The sequence below is a fragment of the Thalassophryne amazonica genome, chromosome 21 (genome assembly GCF_902500255.1).
Source record: "Thalassophryne amazonica chromosome 21, fThaAma1.1, whole genome shotgun sequence".
Lineage (NCBI taxonomy): Eukaryota > Metazoa > Chordata > Actinopteri > Batrachoidiformes > Batrachoididae > Thalassophryne > Thalassophryne amazonica.
In genome coordinates this window covers 27,602,074-27,615,664 of record NC_047123.1, presented here as the reverse complement: position 1 = coordinate 27,615,664, position 13,591 = coordinate 27,602,074, and the positions used below count along the sequence as shown (strand labels likewise).

At 44.6% G+C, this 13,591-nt stretch overlaps 1 protein-coding gene across 1 annotated transcript in view; it reads left to right on the top strand.

The window, feature by feature from the left end:
• Positions 1-1,189: 1,189 nt before the first annotated feature.
• The window catches only part of xkr6b (XK, Kell blood group complex subunit-related family, member 6b), a 94,618-nt gene continuing 82,216 nt past the window's right edge, over positions 1,190-13,591 (top strand). The window contains exon 1 of the mRNA XM_034161837.1: positions 1,190-1,930. Coding sequence (XP_034017728.1) covers positions 1,359-1,930 — 572 coding nt within the window. The 5' untranslated portion in view covers positions 1,190-1,358. The remainder of the gene's footprint in view (positions 1,931-13,591) is intronic.

Sequence of the window (13,591 nt, the reverse complement as noted above, 5' to 3'; positions counted from 1 at the left end):
AAAACACTAAAGTCACTAAATGAAACAATTGTTTCGGTACAAGACTTGGCATTTTTAAAACACTAAAGTCACTATAATGAAACAATTGTTTCGGTACATCACTTGGCATTTTTAAAACACTAAAGTCACTAAATGAAACATTTGTTTCAATACATCACTTGGCATTTTTAAACACAGATATAAACAACTGTTTCAGAAGTCTACTCAGCATTTTTAAAGATCAGAATCACAAAATGAAACTATTGTTGTGGAACAACATTCAGCATTTCCAAACAATAGAATCACTGCATGAAGCAACTGCTTCAGCATTTTAAAATACAATTACTAAATGAAACAACTGCATCTGGAAATAATTCTGTTCTTTAATGCAGCCAAAACAGTAACAAAATGATTGACAGACAACAGATAAAACTCCAGATGAACCAACTGCTTCAGGAAATGAGTGACTATATTAAAATAATCAAAGCTCTAATTGAGAGGAGCCATAATGTTTCCAAAATCTTGGAACACCACACATCAAAGGTCATCAACACGCTCCTTGAGATCATCTTCATGTTTTCAAGGCTGGTGACTCCTGCATAAAACAGTTTCTTCAGGAAAAAGAATTACAAACAATATGATGACATCTCCCAGACAATGACTATTACCCCCCGGCACATAAAAAAATCTGGCTACGCCCCTGCGAGTCGGATTCCTTTCAAAAGTAATACGCACAGTGACCTCACATGACTTTTTGTTCACGTTGCTTGACATCACGCAATCCTTGTGCACATTTTGGGGGTTGGAAACGAGACACTAGGTGGCAAACCACGCGGGGAAAGGGACAGTTGCGCGTGTGTGCGTCTGCGTGTTTGCGAGGGAGAGAGAGAGAGAGAGAGAGAGAGAGAGAGAGAGAGAGAGAGAGAGAGAGAGAGAGACAGACAGACCGAGGAGAGGATGAGTTACGTTGGCGTGGGGCCGTGGAGGGACGGTGTGCTCGCCTTGCAGCTGAAGGAGAGCTGCGGACGCAGGGACGCAGCCGAGCGAGAAAAAAAAAAGAGATTTACGCACGTGTAGAAATCAGCGCGGCACACAGCTGGATCCATGCGTCAGCCAATTAAACGCGTAGATTAGAGATCACGGTGGAAAGGTGAGAGCAGATCCTGCAAGGGGAAGAACACCGAGGGGGGGTGGGGAAAAATGATGCGCCGCGTTCTTGGCGCCTCTGGTGCGCTGCCTGGGGACAGAGCGAGCGACGGCGACGCACTGCTGACATCCCGCGTTTAGATGGCTCTAAAATTTGGGGTGCAAAACAGGTGTCAGGGAAGTGTCGTCACGAACCCCGGAAGCCGGAGGAGGTGGGAACATCAGAGGGAAAGATGGCAGCGAAATCCGATGGTCGCGGGGTCGTCACCGGTTTCGCCCAGTTGCACAACCTGGACGAGGTGGTGGGGACGGGAGAGGACGACACGCGCGACGGCAGCTCGTTCCACATCTGCCACTGCTGCAACACCTCGTCGTGCTACTGGGGCTGCCGGAGCGCCTGTCTGCATTACCTCCGGGGGAAGGGGAAGGAGAAGGAGGAGAGAGACACGGTGCGGCCACCGCAGGAGGAGCGCCTCTGGCTGGACTGCCTGTGGATCATCCTGGCGCTGTTTGTCTTCTTCTGGGACGTGGGGACTGATTTGTGGCTGGCCGCCGATTATTACCGCAAGCAGGACTTCCTGTGGTCGGGCCTGACCCTGTTCTTTGTGCTGGTGCCCTCGGTGCTGGTCCAGATCCTGAGCTTCAGGTGGTTTGTGCAGGATTTCACAGAGGGCGGACTGGGCTCCGTGGAGGGGCTGAGCAGCCGGAGAGCTGCGGTCAGCCTGCAGAGAGACAGGTGCTGCCGCTTGTCTGTGTGGCTCTGGCAGAGCGTCATCCACGTCTGTCAGATGGGACAAGTGTGGAGGTAAGTCCCGCGAAGAACTGGCTGGATGCCGCGCGCGTTGGCTGCGCATTTTACGCACCGGAGTGTTTGTGGCTTTCCTGCATGCGCGCGTCTTTACAAAACACCAATGCACGTGTGATCGTACCATCACAGTGCGCTATTAAAAAGCAAAATAAATAAGAGTGAGTGAGATGGTGGTGGTGGTGGGGGGCGGTGTTCGTTCAGGTCACCCCTCTCCCCTCCCTCCCAACTCCAAACTCCGCAACTGGAGGCCAGACGAGCATCTGCCTTCACGGCTCACAAAACTACATGGTCCACCCCCCTCCTCCCCCCTCACAGACATGATGTCATCGATGCAACGCAATCCGGTGCTCAAATCGCTCTCTCTCCCATTCTCTCGCTTGATTTCGCACCGATTCAAGGGGCAGAAAGCGCACGCGTAATCTGCGATGCGTATCGGGTGCCGCCGGTAGTAAAATGCTGTTTGTTCCATTTGGGCTCCTTGGTGCGATCGTTTTTTTTTTGTTTTTTTTTTTGGTGCAGACAGACGCAGTGGCTTCACATTGGTGGGGGGTTGGAGGGAGGGGAGGGGGTATAATGTCACTTATGACGGCCGCTGCTCTCGGAGGACTGTTGGGGGAAATAACACTGTCAGGACGCACGGTCAGTGGATACTGGGGTCAAATCGTGTCATCTATGATTTTCAGGCTTCCTGCCGACGTTTGTGTGTGGGTTTTTTTTTTTTGCGCCTGAGCCTCACCACTGGCTGTGCTGTGCGTCTTTGCCTTTGCTCAGCATCCTCCAAATGGATTTATCATTTTTAAGCCAGAGAGATGAGTTAGAACATGTGTGCCACACGTGAAAACACTCACAAGAGGAGAACCTGTAGTGAAACCAGCTAACTTTTAAAATGAACACAAGCTTGAGATGAAACACCAGAACAGAAAAAGTATAGTGCTTTTTATAATTATGGGACTTGTGAAATGATGTCATATTAAAGTATTTGAGCTAAAGACATAAAATATTAAACCACAGTTAGGATGAGATTTATTTTAAGAGGTCATAATTATGCTAAAGTAACATGTTTCTGAGATGTAAAATCATAATTACAGTATTTTTAGTTTGGAATTATAAAATTTCAAGGAGTAGTTGTGAGATACCAAGTCATAACAACTAAAGTGAGTCACAATTATGACACACTAAGTCAAGCACAATATAGTGAATCTAATTACAATCTGTGATATTATAATTAAGACGCACAAAATCACATTGTGGAGATATTGAGAGTAATAACCAATGTTGAGAGTAATAAAATGTCAAGTCATAACTCGAGGTATACTGCATCATAATGATGAGATACTGAGTCAAAACAGTGAAGTACTAAGTAATAAATAATATTCTGAATAATGTCATAGTGAGCCATTCTTATGAAATATTAAGTCATCATTTTGAGATGCTGAGTCATACCTTCCTGATAGCAGTCACATTTATGACCAACTAAGTCAAGTGCAGTCTAGTGAGTCCAGTTATAAAATGTTACATCATAATTAAGAGATACTAACTCATAATGTTGATATACAGCCATTCTTTGAAATGCTAAGTCATAGCTAAGAGGTACTCCATCGTAGCAATGACACACTAAGTCAAAATTATGAGATAGTAAATCAAAATTATGAGATCTAAGCCATACATAAGAAAATCTGAGAAATATATAGAAGATGGTGAGTCATGCTTATGAAATGTGAGCTCATAATTATGAAATACTAAGTCATTATTTTGAGATGCTGAGTCATATCTTCCAGATAGTGAGTCACATTTATGACAGCTCAGTCAAGTACAATCTAGAGAGTCCAATTATAAAATGTTACATCATAATTAAGAGATACTAAGTCATAACGTTGATATATAGGCATTCTTTGAAATGCTAAGAGGTACACCATCATAACAATGACATATTTAGACAAAATTATGAGATACTAAGTCATAAATAAGAGATTCTGAGTAATTGGTAGAAGATAGCTCAAAAATCTGAAATGCTTAGTTAGTATTTTGAGATGCTGAGTCACAACTACAAGATAGCGAGTCATAACCATAAATCTGAAATCATAATTTTAAGATACTAAATAATAAAGAGACACTAGACTAGGTTATAACTACAAGACAGTCACAACTATGAAATCATAATTTTAAGATACTAAGTCATAACTGAGAGATACTGAGTTATAAATATAAAACAGCAAGTTGTAATTGTGAAATGTTAATTCCTAATTTTAAAATACAAAATGGTAGTTAAGAGCTATAACTACACGATAGTGAGTCATAACTATAAAACATCAAATCATAATTTCAAGATTAGACAAGGTCATAACTACAGGATAGTCAGAATTGTGACATGCCAAGTCATAATTTTAAAATAGTAAGTCATAATTAACAGATATTGAGTTCTAACTACAAAATATCAGTTGTGAAATGGTAATTCATAAGTTCCATCCATCCATTCATTTTCTTACACTTTATCCGGAGTCGGGTCGCGGGGGCAGCAGCCCAAGCAAAGCCGTCCAGACCTCCTGATCCACACACACCTCCCCCAGCTCCTCCGGGGTACCCCAAGGCATTCCCAGCCAGCCAAGAGATGTAGTCCCTCCAGCGTGTCCTGGGTCTTCCCCGGGGCCTCCTCCCAGTGGGACGTGCCCGGAACACCTCTCCAGTGAGGCGTCCAGGGGGCATCCGGAAAAGATGCCCGAGCCACCTCAACTGACTCCTTTCGACGTGGAGGAGCAGCGGCTCGACTCCGAGCTCCCCCTCTAGCTGCCACCTTATCATGGTGGGGGAGTTTGCGTACCCGGATGATCCTAGGAGCTATGTTGTCGGGGGCTTTGTGCTCCCTGTAGGGTCTCCCAAGGCAAACAGGTCCTAGGTGACGGGTCAGACTAAGGGCAGTTCAGAACCTCCATGACCAGTAAAAGATCAAGGACCAAGACGTCGCCCGGTATGGCGGAGCCGGGGTCCACCGTGGAGCCAGGCCTGGGGTTGTGGCTTGCGCGCAAGCGCCTGGTGGTCGGGCCATAGCCCATGGGGCCCATCCGGGCTCAGCCCGAAAGAGTGACGTGGGCCCGCCCTCCTGTGGGTTCACCACCTGCAGAGGGGGCCATGGGGGTCGGGTGCAGAGAGGATTGGGTGGCGGTCGAGGGCGGGTGGCCCGGCGGCCCGGCCCATGCTCACAGCCCCTGGCTGTTGGGACGTGGAATGTCACCTCGCTAGGGGGGAAGGAGCCTGAGCTTGTGCGGGAGGTTGAGAGATACCGACTAGAGATAGTCTGGCTCACCTCCACGCACAGCTTGGGCTCTGGTACCCAACTCCTGGAGAGGGGCTGGACGCTTCATTTTTCTGGCGTTGCCCACGGGGAGAGGCGGAGAGCTGGGGTCGCATTGCTTATTGCTCCCCAGCTCAGTCGCCAAGTGTTGGAGTTCACTCCGGTGAACAAGAGGGTCGCGTCCCTACGCCTTCGGGTCGGGGACAGGTCTCTCACCGTTGTCTCGGCTTACGGGCCGAGCGGCAGTGCAGAGTACCCGACCTTCCTGGAGTCCCTGGGAGGGGTACTAGATAGCGCTCAGACTGGGGACTTAATTAATTGTTCTCCTGGGGGATTTCAACGCCAACGTGGGCGGCGACAGTGAGACCTGGAGGGGGGTGATTGGGAAGCACAGCCTCCCCGATCTGAACCCGAGTGGTGTTCAGTTGTTGGATTTCTGTGCTAGTCACAGTTTGTCCATCACAAACACCATGTTCGAGCACAAGGGTGTCCATAAGTGCACGTGGCATCAGGACACCCTGAGCCGGAGGTCGATGATCGACTTTGTAGTCGTATCATCTGACCTTCGGCCACGTGTCTCGGACACTCGAGTGAAGAGAGGGGCAGAGCTGTCGACTGATCACCACCTGGTGGTGAGTTGGATCCGCTGGGAGGGTAGGAAGCCAGTCAGACCTGGCAGGCCCAAACGTATCGTGAGGGTCTGCTGGGAACGACTGGTGGAACCCTCTGTCAGCGAGGTCTTCAACTCCCACCTGGGGCTTCTCCCAGATCCCAGGGGAGGTTTGAGACATGGAGTCCGAGTGGACCGTGTTCTCCACCTCCATTGTCGATGCGGCTGCTCATAGCTGTGGTCGCAAGGTCTCTGGTGCCTGTCGCGGCGGCAATCCCCGAACCCGGTGGTGGACACCGGAAGTAAGGTATGCCGTCAAGCTGAAGAAGGAGTCCTACTTATCTTTGTTGGTAGGTGGGACCCCAGAGGCAGCTGACAGGTACCGGCAGGCCAAGCGTGCCGCAGCCCGTGCGGTCGAAGAGGCAAAAACTCGGGTCTGGGAGGAGTTCGGGGAGGCTATGGAGGAGGACTATCGGTCGGCCTCGAAGAGATTCTGGCAAACCATCCAACGCCTCAGGAGGCGGAAGCAGCTCTCCACCAGCACTGTTTACGGTGCGGGTGGGGAGCTGTTGACCCTGACTGGGGATGTTGTCGGGGCGGTGGAAGGAGTACTTCGAGGATCTCCTCAATCCCATCGTCACGTCTTCCGAAGAGGAAGCAGAGACTGGGGACTCAGAGGCGGACTCATCCATTACCCAGGCTGAAGTCACCGAGGTGGTTAGAAAGCTCCTCGGTGGCAAGGCTTCTGGGGTGGATGAAGTCCGTCCTGAGTACCTTAAGTCTCTGGATGTTGTGGGGCTGTCTTGGCTGACACGCCTCTGCAACATCACGTGGCGATCAGGGACAGTGCCTCTGGATTGGCAGACCGGGGTGGTGGTCCCTCTGTTTAAGAAGGGAGACCGGAGGGTGTGTTCCAACTATAGGGGGATCACACTCCTCAGCCTCCCCGGTAAGGTCTATTCCAGAGTACTGGAGAGGATAATTCGACCAATGGTCGAACCTCGGATTCAGGAGGAGCAGTGTGGTTTTCATCCTGGTCGCGGCACACTGGACCAGCTCTACATGCTCCATCGGGTGCTCGAGGGTTCATGGGAGTTTGCCCAACCAGTCCAAATGTGTTTTGTGGATCTGGAGAAGGCGTTCGACCGTGTCCCTCGGGGCACCCTGTGGGGAGTGCTCCGGGAGTACGGGGTCCGGGGTCCTTTGCTAAGGGCTATCCGGTCCCTGTACGACCGCAGCAGGAGCTTGGTTCGCATTGCGGGTAGTAAGTCAAACCTGTTTCCAGTGCACGTTGGCCTCCGCCAGGGCTGCCCTTTGTCACCGGTTCTGTTCATTATTTTTATGGACAGAATTTCTAGGCGCAGCCAGGGTGTAGAGGGGGTCTTGTTTGGGAACCACAGAATCTCATCTCTGCTGTTTGCGGACTATGTGGTTCTGTTGGCTTCGTCAAATCAGGACCTTCAGCGTGCAGTGGGGCGGTTTGCAGCCGAGTGTGAGGCGTCCGGGATGAAAATCAGCACCTCCAAATCCGAGGCCATGGTTCTCGACCGGAAAAAGGTGCTTTGCCCTGTTCAGGTCGGTGGAGTGTCCTTGCCTCAAGTGGAGGAGTTTAAGTATCTCGGGGTCTTGTTCACGAGTGAGGAACGGATGGTGCGTGAGATCGATAAACGGATCGGTGCAGCATCTGCAGTGATGCGGTCGCTGTATCGGACCGTCGTGGGGAAGAGAGAGCTGAGTAGGGGGGAAAAGGTCTTGATTTACCGATCGATCTACGTTCCGATCCTCACCTATGGTCATGAGATTTGGCTCATGACCGAAAGAACGAGATCGTGAGTACAAGTGGCCGAGATAATTCATAAGTTTAAGATACTAATTCATCTAAGAGATACTGAGCCATAACTGCAATTGAAATGTACAAAAATAATAATTTTAAGATACTCAGAGATAATCAGTAGGCACTGACTGATAATAATTAAGAGACAGTGAGTCATAATAACTGCAAGATAGTGAGTCATAGTTGTGAAACTATCTCATAATTTTAAGATACTAAGTTGTAATTATGGAAGTGTCATAACTACAAGATACTAAGTCATAGTTACAACATACTGAATCATAAATCAGATATGTAGTCATTTTAACAAATAATTTAGCTAGTTATATTATGAATATGAATGAATGAAGGAGGTGAAGGGTTGGGGGAGGGGGGTAATGCAGAGTTGTGCTACCACCAAAATCTGCTGAGCTGTATTTCCACAATTTTCCCCATAATCCGTCAGCTACATTGTAATCTTTTTAAGGTGAGATTTTCAATCTTCTGTCTTCTCTGACTGATGATAGTACATCATAATTATGTGATACTAAGTCTCATGACTTATGAATTGCCACGTTTCATTATACTTATTTCCTATAATGTAATTACTGATCATGATGATACTTGTGACTAAGTTTCCCATAACTTTGTCTCAGTTATGACTTGTGCAAAACACTACTTAGTGTTTTGTTTTTTGTTTTTTTAGAAGACAAAAGTCCTCTGGATTCTTCATTGACTCATTTTGAGCTGCACCTGAAGCCTGTTACATCGATTAGCTGCAGATGCATCGTCTCAAGTATATTTACTCTGCTGTGGTTCAATTGATTATTTGCTTAGCAGCACCTCTGTGTCATGCAGACATGGAGACTGGAGTATAATCAAAGACATCTGCTTGGTTATTATGGAAGCCGATGCAATGAGCTTCTCTGAGCCAGGGTGTCTCTGTGATGTCTGAGGAGTTTCAGAACTAGATCACCTGATTCTATTTTAACATTGTTTGGCAAATATTAAAAGGAAGTAAAATTTATTTACTGAGCCCATGATTCAATAATAATACATAATACATGGTGAACCCTTGTTATTTGTATCAGCCTCATTTGCATTCTCTCTTTGGAGTGGATAAGATGATTACAATATAGAGTGGCTCTGAAAAGTAATTGCTGCGCTTCACTTTTTCTATATTTTGTTATGTTACACTTATTCCATAATGGAATAAATTCATTGTTCCCCTCAAAATTCTACTCACAACACCCCATAATGACAACATAAAAAAGTTTTTGTGTTTTTGTTGCAAATTTATTATAAATAAAAACTAAGAAATGCATATACATAAGTATTCACACCCTTTGATTACCTCCGTGACTAAGGCCCTTCTCCCCCGATCACTCAGTTTAGATGGGCGGCCATCTCTACGAAGAGTCCTGGTGGATCTGAAATTCTTCCATTTGTGGATAACGGAGGCCACTGTGCTCATTGGGACCTTCAAACGACCAGAAGAAGATCCAGTGGGATTGAAACATAGTCACATTAAAGGAAGTAACAAAGGAGTAAGTGTGCAGGCTTTTTTATTGTTTCATCTTCAAAGGAGCAGAAATGTTTCTGTACCCTTCCCCAGATTTGTGCTGCAAGACAATCCTGTCTCGGAGATCGACAAACACTTCCTTTGACTTCATGCTTGGTTTGTGCTCTGACATGCACTGTCAACTGTGGGACCTTATATGTAGACAGGTGTGTGTCTTTCCAAATCATATCCGATGAATTGAGTTTACCCCAGGTGGACTCCAATTAAGCTGTAGAAACATCTCAAGGATGATCAGTGGAAACAGGATGCACCTGAACTCAATTTTGAGCTTCAGGGCAAAGGCTGTGAATACATAAGTACATGTGATTTCTTAGGTTATAAAAAAAAGGAACTTTCACATTGTCATTATGGGTTATTGTGTGTAGAATTTTGCAGGGAAAAAAATAACTTCATCCATTGTGGAATAAGGCTGTAACATAATAAAATGCGGAAAACGTAAAGCGCTGTGAATACTTTCCGGATGCACTGGAGTTTCTTATTACATACATGATGTATGAGCAATAAATGATAATTTATCAAGACCGTCTTCCAAAGCAGCCATCGTAACTTCAGGCTGTCTTCAGATGTTTCAGGTGGTGAAATATTTTGCACTGATTTAGATCAGTATATATAAGAAGACATGCTGTCAGGAGTCAAAAACACTCCCTCATCATGTCTCATTACTCATCGCTACTTTCAAATCTGAATTCAATTAGCCACCTTCCCTCTGTGCACCTGAGGACCTAGCAGGTGACAGGACTCGCTGAGCCGGGTTTTGCAGTGATCGTTTTGTTAATTGCTGACAGAATGTGGACAATTCCTCTCCCATCTGTAATCTCACACAGTCATTGGTTGCCACGGCTCTTTCATGCCATCCTCCCTGTGAATCTCCCATGTGCCGACAGCGCTGCTTTAAGCTCAGAGATTCTGCTCACGCATACACACAAGTCTCCTGGTGGAGCGATGGATGGCTTAATCAGTGTAAAGCCAAATTAATGTCTGACTGATTGGGAACTGTGTTCAACTCCAGCTGTTTTGGTGTTGGGAACCCCCATGTGCTTGTCTGTTGGGTTCCTGGGATTGACATTAGGAAAAAAAAAATCCTGATAGTAAATAAATGTTCAGACTTTTTCCTGATGATCAGCTGGAAACATCTTAATAATGTCAATTTTGGACTTGTGGGCATGAAGACAGTAATGACTATGACAATCTGACATTTGACCGGGCAGTTCTGGAATCTTGCCATGGTGTCCACAATTAGTCCAAATTGGGGTGAAAATCGAATTCTTTGACTTTTGCCCCCAAATGGTCCTTGACCCCAATGTTTGACCTTTAGCAAATTTGACTTTGGGCAATTCCAGAACCCACCAACATACAGTATGTCTGCCAAAGTTGGTGAAAGTCTGAGTCAAAACCACAGATTTGATCTTTTACCCCAATGACTTTGACATTTGCCAAAACGAAGGGCAAATTTGCCACCTGGACACATCTGAACTTGTTGCCTGGATTATTTTATCATCACAGTTGTTTTAACAGATGACTACGATGCATTCCTGAGTCAGAGAGCCTCCCCAGTCCAATTCAATGTCAAAACACGTAGGTGGTGTAAGACATCTGTGTCCTCTAAACCTATTGCTGTTTAGGTTTACTTTAGCCGGGGCCATTTAGATGTGTGCATGTTTTGAGTAGTTTATCAATATAAAATTGGTTGCCTGGAGCAAAAGGGATTAGAGACCACTTTTCCTTGTTTCATGAAGGTTAACCTTGGTATTTCCAGTTTTTAGAGGTTTTAGTGGTTACAAAAGAAGATTAAAATGCTCAGCAGAATAAAAGGGATTATTACAGCAAAGGACAGAGTATTGTAATCAAATCTGTGTGTATTAACACATCCATAACTCAAAGCATGAAAATGTTTATAACATAAGTTAGGGTGTTCTCCTTCACACACATTTTTATTCATTTTCTGCCAATAGATTAATTTTTGAATGATACGAATCCCATTATGTTAATGTAGAAAGATTCAGCAAAATATAAGGAGCTGTCCAGTGCTGAAATATACTGCATTCACATGCTCATTATGGGAAGTAATCAATATTCTGCACTCATGTTCTTTATGGGAACTACCCAGTACTGAAATATTCTTCACTTATGTGTTCTTTATGGGAATGATCCAGCACTGAAATCTACACTCACATGTCTTTTATGGGAACTAATCAGTGATGAAATATTCTACACTCACATGTTCTTCATGGAAACTATCCAACACTGACATATTCTACACTCACATGTTCTTTATAGGAACAATCCAATACTGAAATATTCTACAGTCACTTGTTCTTTATGGGAACTAATCAGCGCTGATATATTCTACACTCACTTGTTCTTTATGGGAACTATCCGATACTGAATTCATCTACACTCACATGTCCTTTATGGGAACGATCAATACTGGAATATTCTACACTCACTTGTTCTTTATGGGCACTATCCAATACCGGAATCTACACTCACACATCAGCCAGGATCAAGTTCAATATCCAGGTACAAAGTTCATTGATCAGGATCAAAGAGCAGTAATTCTGCTTAATATCCATGATGAAAGGCCAGGATAAGGATTAAAGTTCATTAATCAGGAGCCAGATTAATAGATCATAACCTAAGATCAGCCATCTAAATCGCAGCTTAAAGCTCACAATCAAAGGTCAGGGTAAGGAACAAAGGTCCGTGATAGGGAAAAAATGAACTTTGATCCAGATCCAGATAATGATTCCAATCCGCTGGACTTCTTTATGGGAACTAATCAGTGCTGAAATATTCTACACTCACTTGTTCTTTATGGGAACTATCCAATACTGACTTCATCTACACTCACTTGTTCTTTATGGGAACTATCCAGTACTGGAATCTACACTCACATGTCTTTTATGGGAACTAATGGGTGCTGAAAATGGAATACTCACATTTTCTTTAAGGGAACTCTCTAATACTGAAATCTTCTACACTCACATGTCCTTTATGGGAACTATCCAACACTGAAATATTCTACACTTGCATGTTCTTTATAGGAACTATTCAACTCTACATGTTGGTTAAGGGAATCCCTATTCTGAAATATTACAGACTCCTGTGCTCATTATGGGAGCTGTCCTGAGCTGAACTATTCTATACTCATATATTCTTTATGGGAACTATCCAGTTCTGAAATACATTATAATTGCATGTTTGTTTTTTCAAGGGAACTATAAAATTCTGAAATATTCTAGACTCACATGTTCCTTATGGGAACCATCCATTGCTGAAATATCCTGTATTTACATTTATTTTTGCATCTGGTATTTTCTATACGTGCATGTTCCTTTTGGGAACTGTCCAGTGCTGGAATTCTAACTGACGTGTAAGAGGCACTTTGTTGGCTTCTTATTTAATGCCATGCAGCTTTGCATCAACTGAATTTACTGAGCATTACAGGTTGGGAATACACAGTTGTTTGTGTGTGTATTGACTGAGAGATGTTGGCTGTTATAGAACACCCTAACCACAATGCAAATACACTGAAACAGGATTAGTAATGCATAGTTTATCTTTCAAACACTCTAGAGGTTGTGGGCTTATATGGTACTTAATACAGAGGAGAGATATTTCAATAAGCACCATTCTTGGCAGAGCTACAGTTCAAAGTGCTGAAAAGTTGGCTTAATATTGCATGTTATTTCAAGCAATTTCTTTTTAATTGCCCATTTCCCATTACCAATGTGAAAAGCGGATCGCTTATGAATATGTATTGAGGTTACTAAATAGGTTACTGAAGCTGTTTTATTGGTCGCTATTGAGCAGTGTTGAGGTGTCTCTTTTGGTGGAATTGTTACGAATGTTTCAACACCACAAATGTTATGTTTTGGATTATGCTGTAATCCAGTGCAAAACTGAGCGTGCCGCTCAACAACATGAAGAAATTGCTTCATGGTTGACATCTGGCTCTGTTTCCTTGTCTGGTAAATATTAATGCAGACTGAGATGCTGAGAGAAGGAACCAGCAAAAGCCTCACTTGGCTGCCTGGGCTGCTTGTATTTGCCAAAAAAAGGTTTGAACACTCTGCGAAGCGAAACATGGAGATGATACAATGCAATCAGCTGCTGCAAAGAAGGGAAAAAAATTGAAAGGGAAAATAAAGGCTAAAAAGGCTGACAGTCCATATAATTACATATTGAGAGTTTAAAAATGATGAAAGATGAGAACATCTTATTTCTGCTGTAGAAGCTGGGTTTTCCTGGGCTGGTAATTCAATTTACTCACAATATGTTTGGGAATATTTTTAAAAAATCCAATCTAGGTCTATTATTTCCTCTGCCTAAGAGGTTGTGTTTTCACTTGCATCTGTTTGTTTGTG